Source organism: Dromaius novaehollandiae, chromosome 2 (assembly GCF_036370855.1).
Source record: "Dromaius novaehollandiae isolate bDroNov1 chromosome 2, bDroNov1.hap1, whole genome shotgun sequence".
In the NCBI taxonomy this organism is placed as follows: domain Eukaryota; kingdom Metazoa; phylum Chordata; class Aves; order Casuariiformes; family Dromaiidae; genus Dromaius; species Dromaius novaehollandiae.
Window position 1 is genome coordinate 168846400 of NC_088099.1, and position 17333 is coordinate 168863732.

General features: G+C 70.4%; 2 protein-coding genes and 1 long non-coding RNA gene across 3 annotated transcripts; 2 read left to right on the forward strand and 1 right to left on the reverse strand.

The window, feature by feature from the left end:
- The first annotated feature begins 451 nt into the window (after positions 1-451).
- Positions 452-8841, forward strand: TONSL (tonsoku like, DNA repair protein). Its single transcript, XM_064507965.1, has 26 exons — positions 452-538; positions 1432-1527; positions 1648-1790; positions 1863-2058; positions 2205-2334; positions 2438-2609; positions 2706-2820; positions 2948-3093; positions 3166-3318; positions 3565-3690; positions 3822-4002; positions 4116-4180; positions 4352-4441; positions 4630-4702; positions 4776-4939; positions 5054-5177; positions 5289-6058; positions 6138-6232; positions 6337-6487; positions 6573-6651; positions 6863-7164; positions 7368-7539; positions 7624-7796; positions 7934-8007; positions 8108-8241; positions 8314-8841. The coding sequence occupies exons 1-26, from the start codon at positions 514-516 to the stop codon at positions 8505-8507; spliced, it is 4143 nt and encodes a 1380-aa protein (XP_064364035.1). The 5' UTR covers positions 452-513; the 3' UTR covers positions 8508-8841.
- Positions 8842-9050: 209 nt separating this feature from the next.
- Positions 9051-11859, reverse strand: VPS28 (VPS28 subunit of ESCRT-I). The gene is made up of 9 exons (XM_064507966.1): positions 11675-11859; positions 11198-11226; positions 11073-11110; positions 10776-10865; positions 10329-10434; positions 10039-10140; positions 9733-9786; positions 9496-9587; positions 9051-9395 (listed from the first exon to the last, which is right to left on the reverse strand). Exons 1-9 carry the CDS (start codon positions 11709-11711, stop codon positions 9278-9280), a joined length of 666 nt encoding a protein of 221 aa, XP_064364036.1. The 5' UTR covers positions 11712-11859; the 3' UTR covers positions 9051-9277.
- Positions 11860-11920: 61 nt separating this feature from the next.
- LOC112995911 (uncharacterized) lies at positions 11921-17225 on the forward strand. Its single transcript, XR_003262294.2, has 2 exons — positions 11921-13479; positions 14255-17225. It is a non-coding gene; the product is annotated as an uncharacterized LOC112995911 (long non-coding RNA).
- Positions 17226-17333: the final 108 nt, after the last annotated feature.

The following is a 17333-nucleotide window of genomic DNA, read 5'->3' on the forward strand; positions in this document are numbered from 1 at the left end:
AGGGGGGCATTCCCGGGGGGGTTTACTGGGAATACTGGAGGCGCTGGTGGGGAGGGGATGGGGGAGCCCTGGGCCGGTAGCCGGGGGTCACTGGGAGCACGAGCTGGGGTGGTACTGGGAGCACTGGGGTTACTGGGGGCATTAGTGGGGGCTCGGGGAGCGCTGGGGACACAAGCCGGGGGGTGGCCGGGCCCCGGGGTTACTGGGAGCACTGGGGTCACTGGGAGCCCCGGGACGCGCAGGCCCGGCGGGGTGCGGCCCCTCCCTACGCCGCGGCCTCCGTAGTTCCCAGCTGCCCTTGCGGCCGCCGCGCGGCCCGCCGGGAGCCGTAGTCCCTGCGCCAGAGGGGCGGGGCCGGAGGGGGCGGGGCCGGCGGGCCGGCCAATGGGCGAGGCAGGCTCCGGCGCCTCCCGCGCGGATTGGCGCGGCGGGCGGCGCGGCGGCCAATGGGGGCGGCGCGCGCGGGCGGTTCGGCGGCGGCGGCGGCGGCAGCGGCAGCGGCGGCGGCGGGGGATGAGCGCGGAGCGGGAGATCCGCCGTGAGCGGCCGGGGCGGGGCGGGCGCTCCCCGGACCCCCCCCCCCGGGCCCCGTAACCCCCCCCGGGGCCCTCGCACACCCCCTCCCGGGGCCCGGTCTCCTCCCGGTCCCCCTGACCCCACCGGGGCCTTCGCACCCCGCCGGGCCCGGCCCTTCTGGGGGCTCGGCCCCACCCCGGTCCGTCGGGACTCGCCCCCCCGGTGCCCTTCCGTCCCCGCGGCCCTGGGCTCCCTCCCTTCCCCTTCCCCCTCCTCGGTTCCCGGACGTCCCGCCGTTATTCCTCCGCTGCACAGCCCAGTCCCCCCCGCCCCGAGTCCCTCCGGTCCCGGGGGTTCGGCCCCCCCTCCCGGGGCTCCCTCCGCAGGGAGGAGGCAGGGGGTCACCTACCCTACTGCTGCGTCCTCCCGGGGAGGCTGCGCCACGGCGGGCTGCGGGGTCTCTGCCGGGAGTGGGGCCTTCCCGGGGGGCTGCGGGGTCCCGGGGGGCTGCGGGGTCCCTGCTGGGTGAGGGGCTCTGCTGGGGGGCAGAGGGCTGGGGGGTGCCAGGGAGGTTGTGGGGTCTCTGCTGGGGGGCAGAGGGCTGTCGGGTCCTAGGGGGGTTGCTGTGGGGTCCCTGCTGGGTAAGGGGCTCTGCCGGGGGCAGAGGGCTGGGGGGTCCCAGGGGGGTTGCTATGGGGCTGTGGGGTCCCTTCTGGGTGAGGGGCTCTGCCGGGGGGCAGAGGGCTGGGGGTCCCTGCAGAGCACAGGGCTGTGTTGGGGGGTGTGGGGTCCCCGCTGGCTATGGGGCCATTTTGGGGGCACATAGGGTCCCCATCGGCTGTGGGGCCGTGCAGGCACAGTGTCCCCACGTGCTATGGGGCCGCGCGGGGCCGACGCTGTCCCCCCACCCCGCAGAGCTGCAGAAGGCGAAGGACAAGGCCCAGCGCAGCGGGAACCTGGTGGAGGAGGCAACTGTTTGCAACCAGCTCGGGGAGATCTTGGCCAGCCATGGTGCGTCCCCGCGGGCTGGGGGGTGGCCGGGGGGGCGGGCAGCGCGGGTCGGGGCCGGGGGGGGGGGGCTCGCCTTCGCCGGGGCTCCGCTCGGCCCTGGCAGCCCCTCGTCCCCGGCAGGCCGCTACGAGGAGGCGCTGGAGGAGCATCGCCAGGAGCTGCGGCTGCTGGAGGCGGCGGGCGACGGCCTGGGCTGCGCCGTGGCCCACCGCAAGGTCGGCGAGCGCCTGGCCGAGCTGGAGAGCTACGAGGCGGCGCTGAAGGTGCGTGTGCCGGGCGCCGGGGCGGGCACCGGGAGCGGCCCGGTGCTCACCCCCCTCCCCGCCCCGCCGCAGCACCAGCGGCAGCACCTGGAGCTGGCCCGCTCCCTCGCCGACGACACGGAGCAGCAGCGGGCCTGGGCCACCATCGGCCGCACCTACATGTTCGTCGCCGACAGCCGCCCGCCGGGGGAGGCGGCGGCGGCGGCGCTGCGCGAGGCCGAGCGCGCCTTCCGGACCAGCCTGGCCATCGTGGAGGAGAAGCTGGAAGGTGAGGGGGCTGCCCGGGGCGTCTCAGCCCCGCGTCCCCCCAGCCCCTCGCGGGGGCGGGGGGGGGCCCGGCGGCGCGGTTTAGGCCGTTCTGGGAGCGCCCGGTTGCTCCCGAGTTTCCCGGTCCCCGCAACGGTGGTGTCGCAGGGGCCGTCCCCAACCGGGAGCTGACCGAGATGAGGACCCGTCTCTACCTCAACCTCGGCCTGGTCTACGACAGCCTGAAGGACCAGGCCAAGTGCGGCCACTACATCAAGAAGAGCATCTTCCTCTCCGAGTAAGGGCAGGCTCGTCTCGCCCGGGGGGGGGACACAGGGGGACGGGGTGGGGGGCGAGGGCCGGGGAGCAGGGAAGGGCTGGCCCTGACCGCCCGCTTCCAGGCAGGCGCACCTCTGCGAAGACCTGTATCGCGCCTACTTCAACCTGGGCAACATCCACCTGCGGGAGGGCGAGCACTCCAGGGCCCTGCGCTGCCTCGCCCGGGCCCGCGACTGCGCCCGCAGGATGAAGGAGAAGGCCCTGGAGAGCGAGTGCTGCAGCAGCACGGCCCAGGTGAGCGCGGGGCGGCACCGTGCCGCGTGCGGGCTTCCCCCCTGCCCCGCCCCAGCCGTGCCCCCTCTCCGACGCCGGCTCCTCGGCGCTTCGCAGGTGCTGCTGAGCCTGGGCGACTTCGCGGCCGCCAAGCGCTCGCTGAAGAAAGCCTACGTGCTGGGGTCGCGGCAGCCCTGGCAGCGGGACCTCGTCCGCTGCAACCTGCGCTACGGTGAGCCGGGGAAGGGAGGGGGGGGGCGCGGGCTCCCCCCGTCCCTGCCCGTGCTGGCAGGGCTCGTGACAGGGGCGCGGGGCGCGAGCTGGGGTCCCCACCCGTCCTGACGCCGCCCGTCCGGCAGCCACCAAGGTGAACCGCCTGCAGGAGGCCCTGGAGGAGGCGGCGGCCGGCGACCCGCCGGCGGCCCTGGCGCTCTGCGAGCAGCTGGGCGACGTGTTCTCCAAGCACGGGGACTACGGCAGGGCTGTGGAGTACTACAAGAGGCAGGTGAGCGGGGGCCGGGGCCGGGGGGGGGCCCGCGCGGCGACGCTGCCGCTCACGGCGGGTCCCTCGCTGCAGCTGGGCTACGCCGAGGCCCTGCGGAGACCCGCGCAGGAGCTGGCCGTCATCCACGTCTCGCTGGCCACCACCTTCGGGGACCTGAAGGAGCACGCGCAGGCCGTGCACCACTACCGGGAGGAGCTGGGGCTGCACCAGGGCAACGCGCTGGAGGTGGGGCGGGGCCGGGGGGAGCCCCGGGGCGCTCCGTGGGGCAGCCCCCTGGCTCTGGGCTGAGTTCGGGAGCTGCCCCAGAGTCAGGGTGGGGAGGAGAGGGTGTGGGGCTGCACGGAGTTGCTGGGGGTTCCTGTATCTGGGGGAGGCCGTGGGGCGCCCCGAGAAGGGTGTGGGGTGCCCCGGGGAGGGCGTGGGGCCGGGCGGTCCCTCGCTCGCCCCGGAGGCCTGACCGGGCTGTGCCAGGAGGGGAAGACGTGGCTGAACATCGCGCTGGCCAAGGAGGAGGTGGGCGAGCCCCGCGCCGAGCTCGAGGCCTGCTTCCGGACGGCGCTGGAGCGAGCCGAAGAGGCCGGCGAGCCCCGGCTGCAGGTGAGGGGCCTGTGCGTGCACCAACAGCTCCGGGCTCGCACCCAGGCCCTATCCACCGCCCCGTGCTGCTCCCGGAGGCCCAGGAAGGGTTTAAGATCAGGCAGGTGACGTCTGCCCTCCCTGCTCCCCAGAGGCAGATCCTGCGGCACCTGCACGCGCTGCAGCAGCGGCACGGCAGCGCGGAGGCACCCGCCACCCTGGCCCGGCTGCAGAGCCTGGCCGCCTCGGCTGGCGACAGCGCCGGGGAGGAGGAGGAGGAGCTGGAGAGCAGCGAAGCCCTGGACGAGAGCGACCTGGAGCTGTCGGAGAGCGGTGAGCAGGCCGGGGCGGCGCGGTGGGGGCGGCCGGGGGCTCCCCGAGGCGAGGATGGGGAGTGGGCCCCGCGCAGGGTCCCCACGCAGGGTCCTCACGGGGTTTTATCGCAGAGGGGGAGGAGGACGAACTCGACGGCTACAGCAAGAGCGTCCCCGGCCGCCGGCGCATCAGCAAGGTGAGCGCCGCCGCTCTCCTCCCCGCTCCCGAGCTGCGGCCGCGGGCTGGGGCTCCCAGGGCTCGTCCCGCGTGGGGTGAGGGGTCCTGGCCCCGCTCCCCCAGCACAGCCTATCCCCCGTGGGTGCCGGGTGCCTCCCCGGGTGCCCACCGGCCCTCCCTGTGCCCCCAGTGGAACCGGCGGAACGACCGGGGCGAGACGCCGCTGCACCGCGCCTGCATCGAGGGCGACCTGCGGCGAGCGCAGCTCTTGGTGAAGCAGGTAGGAGACGGGGCCCTGCCTCGGGGCGCGGCGGCGCCTGGCAGCGTCCGTCCCCCCGGCAGCGGCAGGGGCCTTCGTGCCGGAGGAAGGGGCTGTTTTGGGGGGTGCGGAGAGGATTCCGGCAGCCTGTTGGCAAACGCAACAGCCGGCCCGGTGCGACTGCCCCCCGTGTCCCCCCCCTTCTGCAGGGGCACCCCCTGAACCCTCGCGACTACTGCGGCTGGACCCCGCTGCACGAGGCCTGCAACCACGGGCACCTGGGTGAGCGCAGGGGGACGGCACGGGGGCCACGCGGGGGACAGGGTGGAGTGACCGCTGCCCCCCCTGCCCCCAGAGATCGTCCGGCTGCTGCTGGACCGCGGCGCTGCCATGGACGACCCCGGGGGGCCGGGCTGCGAGGGCATCACGCCGCTGCACGACGCGCTCAGCTGCGGCCACTTCGACGTGGCCGAGCTGCTGGTGCAGCGGGGAGCGTCGGTGACGCTGAGGAACGCCAAGGTGAGCGGCGGGGGGCCGGGAGCCCGGGGAGGGGGACAGGCGGGACAGCGGGAGCGGGGCAGCGGGGACCTGGGTCCCCCGCGCTCCTGGTGAGCCCCGTCGCCGCCCGCGCAGGGCCTGACGCCGCTGGGCACGCTGGCGGAGTGGGTGAGCATGTACAGCAAGGACCTGGACCAGGAGACGCGGCAGCAGTGCCGGGCCATGGAGCGGCTGCTCAAGGAGACGGCGTTGGGCCGAGGTGGGACGCGGCCGGGCGCCCGCGGGAGCCCCAGCCTAACCTCCGTGGCGCCCCGGGCCCTCTTCTCGCCGCCGCCGGGGGATGCTCAGGGTCTCCGGTGTCCCCTCGCAGCTCCGGCAGCGCCTCCGCTCCCCCCGGACTCCCAGCTCTTCGACGCCGAGCTCTCGGAGCCCCTGCTCCCGCGCCGCTCTCCCCCGGGGAGCGAGGGCCCCCCCAGGAAGGCCCCTGCTCCTGGCGGGACGGGGCCCCAGGCCCGGGGGGCTGCAGCGGAGCCGCCCAGGGCGCAGAGGGACAGGCCGGAGCGGGAGGACGACGACACGTCCCCGCTGAGGCCGGTGAAGAAGCGGCAGAGGGTGCCGGGGGCCGAGGGGAGCCGGCCGCCGGGGCTGGGCCGGCGGGAGGGAGCGGGGCCGGAGCCGGCGGCTCCCGGCGGGAGCCAGGCCGAGTACGAAGCCGCCATCCGGGGCCTGGGCAGCGCCAAGTCCCTCCTCGGCGGCGGCCCGGAGGCGGCACGCGAGCCGGCCCCGCGGCCGGCCCTCATCCCCGCCGAGCAGTACGTGGAGGACGACTGGCTGGAGGACGACCTGGGGCCGGCCCGCGGGGCCCGCAAGCGGCTCCGCCGGGCGCCGGAGGAGCCGGGTGCCGCCTCGGGGGACAGCGCGGGGCCCGAGAGCGACGGCGGGGCCCCCCGCCCGCCCCGGCACCGCCGGACCGCGCAGAGCCGCCTCACCCGCCTCGTGGAGAGGACGCGGCTGGGGCGCTCGCGGGAGCGCGGCGTCCACGAGGCTGCCGGGACCCCCGTCCCGCGGGGGGCTGATGGCCCCACGGAGGCCGAAGGCCTGGGGGGCAGCGGGGAGAGCCCTCCCCAGGGCCCCACGCAGGTGAGGGGACGCGGTTTGGGGGGCAGGGGGATAGAGGTGCCTTTTGGCTCTCCTAACGCTCCCTTCTCCTCTCTTCCAGCCTCCTTCGCTCTCGGCCGCCCCGGCCCCGCTGCCCGCCCTCCGAGTGCGCGTCCGGGTCCAGGACAACGTCTTCCTCATCCCCGTGCCCCAGAGGTAAGAGCCCGGCCCCGCGCGCCCCTCTCCTGCGCGCGCCCCGTCCTCCGCGGCTGGGCTGCGGGGACAGAGCGTGCCGGTGACACCCGCTCGCTCGGCGGCAGCGAGAGCCGCGCCGTGGGCTGGCTGGCGGAGCAGGCCGCCCAGCGCCACTACCAGACCTGCGGGCTGCTGCCCCGGCTCACCCTGAAGAAGGAGGGGGCCCTGCTGGCCCCCCAGGACCTCGTGGGGGACGTGCTGCAGAGCAACGAGGAGGTGAGCGTGGGGGGCCGGCCCCCCCGGCGCGCGGGCCCCGGCGCCCCGCGGCTGCTGAGCTGGCGGCAGCGGCTCTCGCTCGCAGGTGCTGGCGGAGGTGCAGTCCTGGGACCTGCCGCCCCTGGCCGAGCGGTACCGCAGGGCGTGCCGGAGCCTGGCCGTGGGTGAGCGCCCCGTCACCTCCCCGTCCTGGGGGGGACCGGCCCTGCGGGGGGACGGGGACGGGGGGGGGGAAGCAGCCCACCCCCTCCCATGCCTAGGGAGAGCTGCTCTGGGTTGGGACTTGGGGCTCTCCCGGCCCCCGAGGTGGCTCCGAGCCCCCTGCCCCAGGCTGGGGGGGTCCCGGGGAGCCGTCAGCCTCTCCCGTCCCCGCAGGGCCGCATCCGCTGCTGCTGAAGGTCACGGAGCTGCAGGAGCAGGGCCCCGCGTTCAGCGCCGGCGGGCTGGCCCTGCGCCCCCCGCACCTCCCGCCGCTGCTGCGGGCCCTCAAGCTGCAGGCGCCCCTGCGGCAGCTGCGCCTGGCCGGCAGCGGGCTGGGCGACGGCGCGGCCGCCGAGCTGCTCGCCGCGCTCGACACCATGCCCGGCCTCGTCCTCCTCGACCTCTCGGGCAACCGGCTCAGCGCCCAGGGCCTGCAGCAGCTCGTGCCCCGGCTCCCCGGCACGGCGGCCTTCCAGGTGGGGAGAGGCAGCGCCGGGAGCTGGGGGTGCGGGGCTGCTTCCCCGTCTCCTGAGCCCATCCTCGGTGCTGCCCTGCTTGGGACAAGGCTCAGGGCTGGAGGGGACAGAAAGCGCCCCGGTCCCTCCCCGCCGGAGCCGGCCGTGCCGGTGAGCGCGGTCGCCAAGCGGGGCCGAGCTCACGTCCTCCCTCCCCGTCGCAGAGCCTGGAGGAGCTGGATCTGAGCCTGAACCCCCTGGGCGACGCCGGCTGCCGGCCCCTGGCCCTGCTGCTGCGGGCCTGCCCCGTGCTGACGACGCTGTGGCTGCAGGGCTGCGGCTTCGCCGCCGGCTTCCTCCAGCACTGCCGCCCGGCGCTGGCCGGCGCCCTTGCGGGTGAGCGGCCCCCCGTGCCGGCTCGGGGGGCGGTGGGAGCGCTCGGGGCTGGGGCGCCGCGCTGACCCGGGCCTCTGCTCCCAGGGGCCGCGCACCTGAAGACGCTGGCCGTGTCCTGCAACGCCCTGGGGCCGGCGGGGCTGGAGCAGCTCCTGCGGAGCCTGTCCTGCGGCACCCTGGGCCGCCTGGAGCTGGGCTCCGTGGCCCCAGCGGGCGCCGAGGCCGTCGCCGAGGCCGTGCGCGGGTACCTGACGCAGGTAAGCGGGGCCGCCCCGGGTTTTACCCCCCTGCCGCGGGGACGGGCCGTGGCCTTTGCGCCGTTTTGGGGAGGGACGCGGGGAGGCCGTGGCAGAGGGTTTGTGCCCCTCCGACCGCCGCCTCCGCTCCCTTGCAGGAGGGCTGCGCTCTGACCCACCTGACGCTCTCCGGCAATCGCCTGGATGACGCCGCGGTCCTGGAGCTGGCCAGGTGAGGGGCGGGGGCCGCGGGGGTCCCGGGCGCCTGCGGGAGCAGGGCTGCAGGGGAGGGGATGCGCCAGGGACCCCCTCACCGCCTCCCCTCGCCGCAGGTGCCTCCCCACCTGCCCCGCTCTGCTCTCCCTGGATTTGTCCGCCAACCCCGGCGTCGGCATCGCGGGCCTGCGCGCGCTGCTCTCGGCGCTGGCGGAGCGGCGCGAGGGGCTCCACTTCCTCAGCCTGGCAGGTAGGGCCGGACCCCGCGGCTCCGCGCGGGCAGCGCGCGGGAGGCTGACGGCGGTGCCGCCTTCCCTCGTAGGCTGCTCCGTGCAGGGCCCGCTGGACGCCGACACCTGGGCCGCGGCCGCGGCCCGCGTGCGGGACCTGCGGCTCTGCAGCCGGCGCCTGAGCCGCAGCGACCAGGGGGCCGCCCGCGAGGCCTGGCGCGGGCCCCCCGGCACCGCCCTGCGCGCCCTCACCCGCCACCGCAAGCTCTTCTGCAAGAGCCTCTGAGGCCCCGGAGCGCGGCGCCGGCGCGGCCTCGCTCTCCGCACCCGTTCCTCCCGCCTCCGCCCCAGCAGCTCCCGGGATTCGCCTCTCTGCTTCCATCTAGCTGCGCCGCCGCCCGGCAGCATCCGAACTCGGTGCTGGGCGAGGACGGAGCGCGCCAGAGCTGGAGCCGGTCCCCGCGTCCCCACTGGGAGGTGGCACGGCGAGCAGGGAGGCTCCGGCTGCTCGGGCCTGGCCCCAGCGCCGGGAGGGCGGGCGCGACGCTCCCCTTCGCTCCGGCAACGCGTGTTTTTATGCTTGGAACTGGTCTGAACATTACACAGTATTTATGAACGTGGCTGGTGCTTTTGGGGGCTACGTGTCCGCCCTTCCCCGCGTGGGAGGAGGCCCGAATCTGTCCCCAGCTCTCCCCCAGCCCGCGTGGGTGCCGTTTGCCTTACCATGGGGCAGCCCCCCGCGTCGGACGTACCGCGGCCGGCATTACCGGTGCGCCGCGCCTCCGGCACGCGGGAGCCGGCGCCCAGGACGCAGGCGAAGCACAACCGCTGACCAAGGAGGGTTTATTGCCTGTCCGCACCGGCACAGGCGGCACGCGGCGCGGGGGCAGCCCAGCCGCTGCAGCTCGCTCGTAACGCGGGTAAGGACGGGGGCCCAAGCCCCCAAACCGGGCGCTGCAGGGAGGGCGGAGGAAGCGTCTCCCACCTCGCTGCGGCCGGGAGGTTTGCAGCAGGGCAGCGCCGGCGCCCGCAGTCCGCGGCGCGGGCCGGGCCGCCTCAGGAGTGCAGGAAGCGGTTGAAGGCGTTGTAGGCCGACTCCAGGTCGAAGAGCATCTGCCGCACCTGGGAGTCGTCCAGCTCGTCGGAGGCGGACATGCCGCTGAGCGTCTGCAGCCTGCGCGGGGACGGGCCGCGTCAGCCGCCTGCCACGGCGCCCGCAGGCGTGCCCCCCCCCGCCGCCGCGGTTTCGGGGGGCCGGCCCCGGCAGCACTCACCACTGGTTCACCTTCTGCCGCCCCTCGAAGTCGGGGGGCAGGTGGCTCATGCGGTTCATCGTCTCCATCAGCTCCCGCAGGTCCGGCTGGATCTGGGGACGGAGGGTTAGCCGCTGTGCCGCCGCGGGGGCTCGCGCCCACCCTCTGACCCCCCAGAGGTGCTCGGCACTGAGCCCGTCTCCCGCCTCGCGTCCCCGGCCGCCGCGTGCGCGTACGGAGCGGCGGGGCCGTCCCTACCTCGTCCATGGCTCGGATCTCCAGGCGCAGCTTGTCCATCACCGTGATGAAGAGCTGCAAGAGGGACGAGACGCTCGGCTACGGCCCTGCCCGGCCCCGCGAGCGGGTGCCTCCCGCCCGGGGCCAGCGCCGTCCCCCGCGGCGCGACGGGTTCCTGCCGCCCCAGGGAGCAAAGCGCCCGCGACGGGCAGCGCAAGGACCTCGAGGGCACAAGCCCTGGGGAAGGCAAGGCCCCCGGGAAGCCGCCCGCCAAACCTGCCCCTCGTAACGGGGCGCAGGGCCGGGCCGAGGCCCCGGGCGACGTACGGAGACGATGTCGGCGATGCAGCGGTTCAGGTTGCCCTTGTCGTCCTTGATGGTGATGGGCCGATCCTCCTTGATCCTCTCCATGGCCAGCGGGCAGTCGAGCTGCGGGAGACCGGGCCGTCAGGAGCCGGCACCCACGCGCCCCGAGCCGCACGCCGCAGCCGGCAGCGATCGCGCGCCCCGGGGAGCAACGGTTGCCTCTGCTTTTGGCCCTGTCCTCGTTCCACCGCGCCGCCCGGCCTTCCCGTCCCCGTGGCCCCGGCGGGGCGGCAGCGTGGAGCCCGACTCACCCGAAACTTGCGGCAGAACTCGTCGATGGAGCTGACCTCGGAGCCCTGCACCTGCTTGAGGGCGGCTTTGAACTGGACCAGGAGGCGGGAGCAGGCCGCGGTGTACCTGGGGCGGGTGGGGGGCACAGAGCTCCAGTAAGGGCAGCCGGAGGAGCGGAGGGACATGCGGAGCGGAGGCGGACACCGAGCAGATCCGAGAAGCAGCTTCCAAGGAGCTCGGTTCCCCGACATGGGGGGAAGCGGGGAGAAGGGCACGGGGCGAGGGGCAACCTCCCGCGGCGTTTCGGGAACGGCCGGAGTCTGCGTCGCTACGGGACGAAACCCTCCTCCGAGGGCTGTTCCCGGAGGGAAGGGGCCAGAGTTGACTCCGCGCACGCCTGGCCGAGATGAGCTCAGGGGAACTGGTGCCACCGCTGAGGAGCGTGGCGGGCCGCCCCGAGGACTCACTCGTTGGGGGAGACGCAGTCCTTGATGTACGCCTTCTCCAGCGCCTGCAGCGTCTTCACCACGGCAAAGAGCTCGGCCATGTTGTCGTACCTGAACCCAGAGCAGGAGGCCGCGATGGCGAAGGGCAGCCGCTGCGGTCGTCCAGCGCACGCGAGCGCTCGGCCCCGGGAGGCGGTGGGGGCCGGCGGCCCTCGTGCTCTGCCCCAGCACCCCACGGGGGGCGAGGCCGGAGGGGGGGCACGCACTCGTCCCGTGCGTGGGATCCGCGGGGAGGGGGATAACGGGGCCGGGACTCACTTCTCTCGCTCCCGCGCGTTCTTGTAGAGCTTCACCTCCTGCCAGGAAAAGGGGGAGATGCCGGTCAGCAGGGGCGGCCCCTCGGGGCGGGGGGCAGATGGCACCCGGGGGGGCTGCGGACTCACCTCGTAGAGCTCCGGCTTGTTCCCGGGGGCTGCAAACGGGGAAACAACGTTAAAGGCGGATGCGGACAGAGCTGCTGCCGGGCTCCGGGCCTGGGAGCACCGGAGGCCCCCCCCTTCCCCTGTCCCCCAACCTCGGTGACACTGGAGACCCCCCCCGGCCTGGCGACACTAGAGCCCCCCCATCCCCGGTGACATCAGAGACACCCCCCTCCCCCGGTGACACTGGAGCCCCCCCATCCCCGGTGGCACCAGAGACACCCCCCCCCGGGGCCCGGTGACACCGGAGCCCCCCCATCCCCCGGGCCCGGTGACACTGGAGCCCCCCATCCCCGGTGACATCGGACCCTCCCCCCCCGGGGCCGGTGACACCGGAGCGCCCTCCATCCCCGGTGACACCGGAGACCCCCCTCGCCCCCGGTGCCCCGGCCCGGCCCCGAGGCGCGGGGCCTAGCCGCGTTCCGGTGGCGGCGGGCTCACCTCCCATGCCGGGCGGGCCCGCGATACCGTGAAACATCCTGCGCGGGACGAGCGGCGCCTTCTCCCAACGCGCCCCCGGCCCGGAGGGGTCGGGGTCGGGGTCGGGGTCTGGGGCTGGCGCCGGTTCCCAGCCGCCGCCGCGCCGCACTTCCGCAAAATGGCGGCGGCTCGGCGCTCGGCTGGCCAGGCCTGGCGCGGCGGGGGCGCTCGGCGCGCGACCGCGCCGCCTGCGGGGGCGGCCGTTGGTTTGGGCGGGAACGGCCGTTGGTCGGGGCGCGAGGGCGCGGCGGGGCCGCCGACGCCGCCTCCCTTCCGCGGGCCCCGGAGCCTGTGCTGGGCCCCCCGCCGCGGCCCGTCCCCTCCTTCCTGCGGCAGCGCCTCTCACCCCGTTTCTCCAGCTCTGCTACATAAAGAAGCGGGGCTGGAGCGCTGGAGCTGCCCATGCCCGGGATGGGAGCAGGGGGCCGCCGTTCCCCTGAGGTGGCCGGGGAGGTTCCTGGCTGCCAGGAGCAGAGCGGGAGCGCGGAGCGTGACGGTGAGGTCGCCAGGGCACGTTAGCTCTTTGGCCGCGCATCCCTGCCGCTTGTCGCTGCGGCGGTACTGCCAGGCATCGAGCGGAACAGCCGCGAGGCCCTGGAAGCGGTGTGAGGTGCTGGGGCTGGACTGCCCTTCCCCGGGACGTCACAGTCGGCGATAACGGCCGAGGTGGGCATAGCTGCGTGGAGGCGTTAATGGAAGCGTTGCAGCGTTGCAGGAAGGGCTTTGGAGCCTTTACCACGGAGGAAGGCAGATTGCTGAAGGACGATGATGGCCAGCTGAAGAAGAGGGCGGACATCCTCAGCCGCAGCCTCGTTAACCGGAGGGGAGAAGGTCGAGGTTCTTACATAAGATTGCTGACATAAAGACATAGGCAGCTATAAATCATACCAAGAGCGGCAAAGGTCAGGGTTGATCAGAAGGTGTTTCCTTGTAATTCAAGGGTAAAGGTAACAGGCGAAAAGACTGCTGAACTGGCTGTAAGGTGGATCACGAAGCTGTGTGACCTTAACCACGCAGCGCATGGGACTGCGGGGAGCACGGGACAAAGCAATAAAGTTCTTGGCATGCGTGAGAACAGCTTTTGATACAGAAAGGTCGTGGGGTTTGTTTTGGGGTTGATTCTGGCAGATGGGAAAGAAATGGTTGGGAGCGTGCTCTCCGATGGTAGCCGAGAAGACGGGAATTATTCTTAGGGAAAAACAGCCAAGCACAGGAAATAGACCTCAGGAAAGCCCATCTGAGCTGTTGCTTTGTAGAACTGACAAATGAGAGCAGTATGGGCTAAATCCCTGGACATCTGCTTTCGTGGGATTCCCGCTCCTCCGTCCCCAGCAGCTGAGGCTGGACGCTGCAGCCGGGCCCCAGCCTGGAAGGGTCTGATCCGTTCGGCTCTGGCCGAGCAGCGACGCTGGCTTGGAGAGCAGCGGGAAGCGCGTAAGAGGAGAGGCAGTTAGGGAGAGGAGCTGGGAGAGCAAGGTGCACAGGAGGCGGCGGAAGAGGAGGCTGCTGCGGGACGGAGGCCTCCCAGGGTCACCCGTTGCTGCCGCGCCACCCGGGCAGACCGAGGTGGCCAGGCTGGCCCAAGGGCAAGGAGAGGCGCAGGGGGCACTGGGGTAAATGGTTAGGGATCGTAGCCCCTCCCAGCCGAAGGCAGCCCTTCCCACGCGGGCACCGGACTCCCGTGCGGCGGGAGGAAGGCTTCCTTCCTCGCACTCGGCGCTGGCTTCGCCGCGGTCCTTGTCCCCAAGCGGTGGGACGCTCGGCAGGTGAGCGGGGAGGGTGGCAGCCGCAACACGCGGCCTCTGCGGTCCCCCCGTGCCACAGCGTTCAGGCCGTGAGTGCAGCCTCACTGGTGGGAACGATCCTGCCCTCGCGGATCAGCGGGACTCGGAGGAGGAGGGGACGCGTCTGTCAGGGCTGGGGGCGGATGGCCAGGCCCCGAATCGGGGGGCAGCTGCCCGTGCAGGACGTGGGGCGCTGCCGGACGTGGCAGACGCCGGCGGGAGAGCTGCAGACGGTGCTATGGGGTGGCTGGACGCTGCAGGTGAGGAAGGGGCGCCAGCCTCTGCCCGAGGATCCCGGGAGAGCTCGGAGGTGGCGTGGCGTGGCGTGGCGTGGCGTGGCGGCAGCGGAGAAGCGCCGCCCGAGCCGCAGCGCTCGGCGAGGCCTTGAGCAGCAGGGAGGGATCGGACCTCGTCCCCCGCGGCACGGTGCGGCAGTCCGCAACGCCGTCTTAACCAAACCAAGAGCGAAGGGCGAGGGGGAGCCGGGGCAGGGGCTGGCACCCCCCAAGGGGGCACAGATCTGGGGTCGGGGTCTCGCTACCGGGCCCGCAGGAGACAGTGGCTGGGGAGCGTGCCAAGCGCGAAAGTTCCTGTTTGGCCCGAGGGAAAGACGCGGCTGCCAGCTGCAATCTGAACTTGCCAAGGAGGAACTTTACTGTTAATAAAATGTGTTGTCAGGATGATTCAGGATTAGTGTTTTGTAACCGTGTTGTTTCTTGGGAAATACAAACTTCAGAGAATGCTGTTCTACCCTCAGGTCTTTACGGTGATAAAAGAAGCTGGTTCTCAGTTACAAGGATGACCTTTATGAAAGCGTCCCGTCCCCGCCGGTCTGGCAGATGTGGAAAACGGAGGTGGCTGGGACACCCTAACAAGCGCTCAGCTGCCGAGACTCTGTACCCCGAAACGTCTGGAGGGTGACGTGTACTCTGCGCACAACTGTCCCTCGGCCGTCCGCCGCCCTGGTGGCCACAGCTCAGTGAGTCCGTCGCCTTCCGGGGACAGGAGGCCTTTTGGTCTGGAGCAGCGGAGAGTGGAACAGGCGTCGCTGAGAAACGTCGTCGAGTTCCTTACGGTTAATCTGGAAGTGACATCAGTCTGTGCAACCTTCCTTCCCCAGAGCCCTTGGTCTGAACAAGTTCTGAATCTCAGTGTACTTTTAACATCAGAATAGGATTCCTTTCGGATCAGTTCAGCTTGAGACTATTCGCTGGTAACAGTGGAGAAGAAACAGTCTAAAAAGAACCTTAAAATCACTAAAATACTTTGCAGTTATTATACAGTCTTTGCATGGAGCCATAGCTACGCAGTATTAGGACTTCTGCTGCGAGTAGTGAGAAGAAAAGTTGTTAGTCCACCCCCAGCCCAGCTAAAGCTCACGCTGCAGGTGTGTTTGATCTCTTACTGTAGACTGCAGCGAGTTTTAGCTGCGTGTGCAGCTAGAGAAACCTGACAGGGCAAAGCACTCCGCTTAATTTAATCACTCTAAACTACAAATTAATCTTTTGAATTTAGTTTGCCGTAGCTTGGCAGGCCCCAGGGTCGGTTTTACGGTGGAGAAGATGCCCTTAAGTAGAAGACCTGAGTCCCATCAGTGAAATGGCATTCTTGGCAACACGCTGTTCTTGAGAGCTTTTGTTGCAAGCTCACGCAAAACCGCTCCAGCGACGAGCCAGCAGGGACGAGCAAAGCAACGCAGAAAGACTGGCTGCTGCGTTACCTGCTCCGCTACGGAGGGGCCCGAAAGGATGGAACAAAGCTGCGGCAGGTTTGCAGTGTCACAAGAGCTCGTTCTTCCAAAAAACGCCTTGCCGCGTTCCTGGTGTGGTGAACGTTCATAGGTTCGCTCTGGCTTTGCACCTGTTTTGGAGCTAGGCCTACATGCCGTTAGTCTTGCGTTTTCCTACTCCATATTTATAGATTAAATTACAGTATACGTAGACAAAACACCTTGGGGATCCACCACCCCGAGCCTCCTGCCATCCCAGAGCAGCTGTCTGCTGCCGTGCGGTCTCTGTCTGCACCTTTCCCCTGGCTGTTTGTATCGCTTCATTTTGCTGATGCGCGGGTTGGTGTGGATTGTGAGGTGGGAAGGAAATAGTTCATACTGAAACACGCACGCTGAATTGCCATAAGAATGGGGAGTTTTACACCTCACTTAAGCAAATTGTTAATTAGTCTGTCAAACACAGGAGACGACATCTGGTTTAACGAAGGGATGTTTGCATTTTGCAGGGAAGTGAAACAAAGCTGATCTTAATTAAGCGGGATGGGCTGACTATCTCTTTTGGGTACAAAATGTCAGTTTTGAGGAGAAAGCTCAAATCTGCTTGTACCGCCCGGAGGGCTACGGAGAGGAGGCTGGTTATGAAGGCTGAAGAAAGGATTCCCTTGTACGGACACAACCTGAGCAGATGGTGTGCAAAAAGGTACAGTCGGCAGGGCGGCTGTCGGGAGAGGGGGGCGAGTGCTGGAGCAGAGCTGGCCATTAAGGACGTGGTTTAGAAAGATGATTTGAGGTCACGGTTGCCGTTGCAAGGTTAAGCCTCGGTTGCCAGGGCTCCCTGGCTGCTGCGAGCCTGCTCGTGGCCCTGGGGGCTCAGGAACGCTCCCGGCTGCTCGGCTGCACCCCGGCCAGCTTTCCTCCTCCGCAGGAGAGACTTTTTACCCCAAAAAGCTTGTGTTACCACCTTCAAACTGGGTACGGTTTGCATCCGAATAGGGCTCACACTACAAAAAAGGGAAACTTCAAAAAAATCCGTGGCGCTCACGGTGCGATAGCAGCTTTTGACCCTCGTGGACGTTTTCCTGCAACAAGCAGCTGCCTGTGAAGGGCTGGAAGACGCATGCGACGACTTTGTGGCTCCCGAGTGCTGCTCCAAGGAGCGATCCAGCCAATATGACGCCCCCCCGCCAGCCGGGACATCGATATTTGTGCCGGGAAAAGGGCCGGAGGTTCCCGCGTGCGTTACAGTCGGAGGAGCGACGCCAACGCCGAGGGTCCTGCCCGCACCAGCCCGGGAGAGCCGCCGCGGGAAACGCTCTAGCAGAGCGGGTGACCCGCGCCGGGGACGGCCAGTCCCAGTTCAAACAGCATCAAACCGCTTCGCACGGGAATGATCTTTATCAGGGTTTCTCGCTGTTGGGAACAGCGTGAGGCTCTGACCCCCGCCGCTGGGGCACGGAGAGGGCCAGAACGCCCCGCGATGTCCGTGGAGGGCACGGGTTGCGGCTCGCCGAGCCGTCGGAGGAGGCAGAGGTGCCGCCGAGGCTCGCCGGAAAACCTCGCCCCGGCAGCCCGTTGAAAAGGGCTGGGAAGCTTCACCGCGGCGTGCCGGGACGTGGCAAACTGTGCCGTTAGCAACACCGGTTGGCGGAGAAACAGTCGGGCGGCGGTAGGCCCTCGGATGCCTGCTCGCTGTTGGGGCTTGTCCGCCCGAGCGGTCAGGCGGCAGTTAGAGCGGTTACAGGTAATGGGGGATGACTGCACGGCAAACAATGCGCAGGCTGTTCTCCCCGCGCCAAGTCGGCTGCCTCGCCAAGGCAGGCTCTCGCAGAGCTCACGCTCGCAGCCTCGCCTGGCTCCGAGAAAAGGAGGTAAAGGACAGGTGCCAGAGATCTTGTCTCAGCAAAACAGCCGGTCTTTAGGCAAAACCCTCAAATATGGTGTTTTTATCCTGAAAACGGTCTAATTTGCATAGGTATTCATAAACCGTGCCTGCCAGTTATGTGCCGTACCCCGTACCTTATGCTGCTGGTTCAAGTTGCTTCTGTATCCCTCTTACATTACAATATGCTCAGATATATCCTGTTGTGAAACATTAACTTTGCAAGTA

Coding starts and splice junctions, on each gene's coding strand:
- TONSL (XM_064507965.1), top strand. CDS start 514: ATGAGCGCGGAGCGGGAGATCCGCC. Junction 2,059..2,204: donor CGTGGAGGAGAAGCTGGAAG/GTGAGGGGGCTG, acceptor GTGGTGTCGCAG/GGGCCGTCCCCAACCGGGAG. Junction 6,233..6,336: donor CTCATCCCCGTGCCCCAGAG/GTAAGAGCCCGG, acceptor GCTCGGCGGCAG/CGAGAGCCGCGCCGTGGGCT.
- VPS28 (XM_064507966.1), bottom strand. CDS start 11,711: ATGTTTCACGGTATCGCGGGCCCGCCCGGCATGGGAG. Junction 11,111..11,197: donor ACAAGCCGGAGCTCTACGAG/GTGAGTCCGCAG, acceptor TTTTCCTGGCAG/GAGGTGAAGCTCTACAAGAA. Junction 10,435..10,775: donor GACTGCGTCTCCCCCAACGA/GTGAGTCCTCGG, acceptor CACCCGCCCCAG/GTACACCGCGGCCTGCTCCC.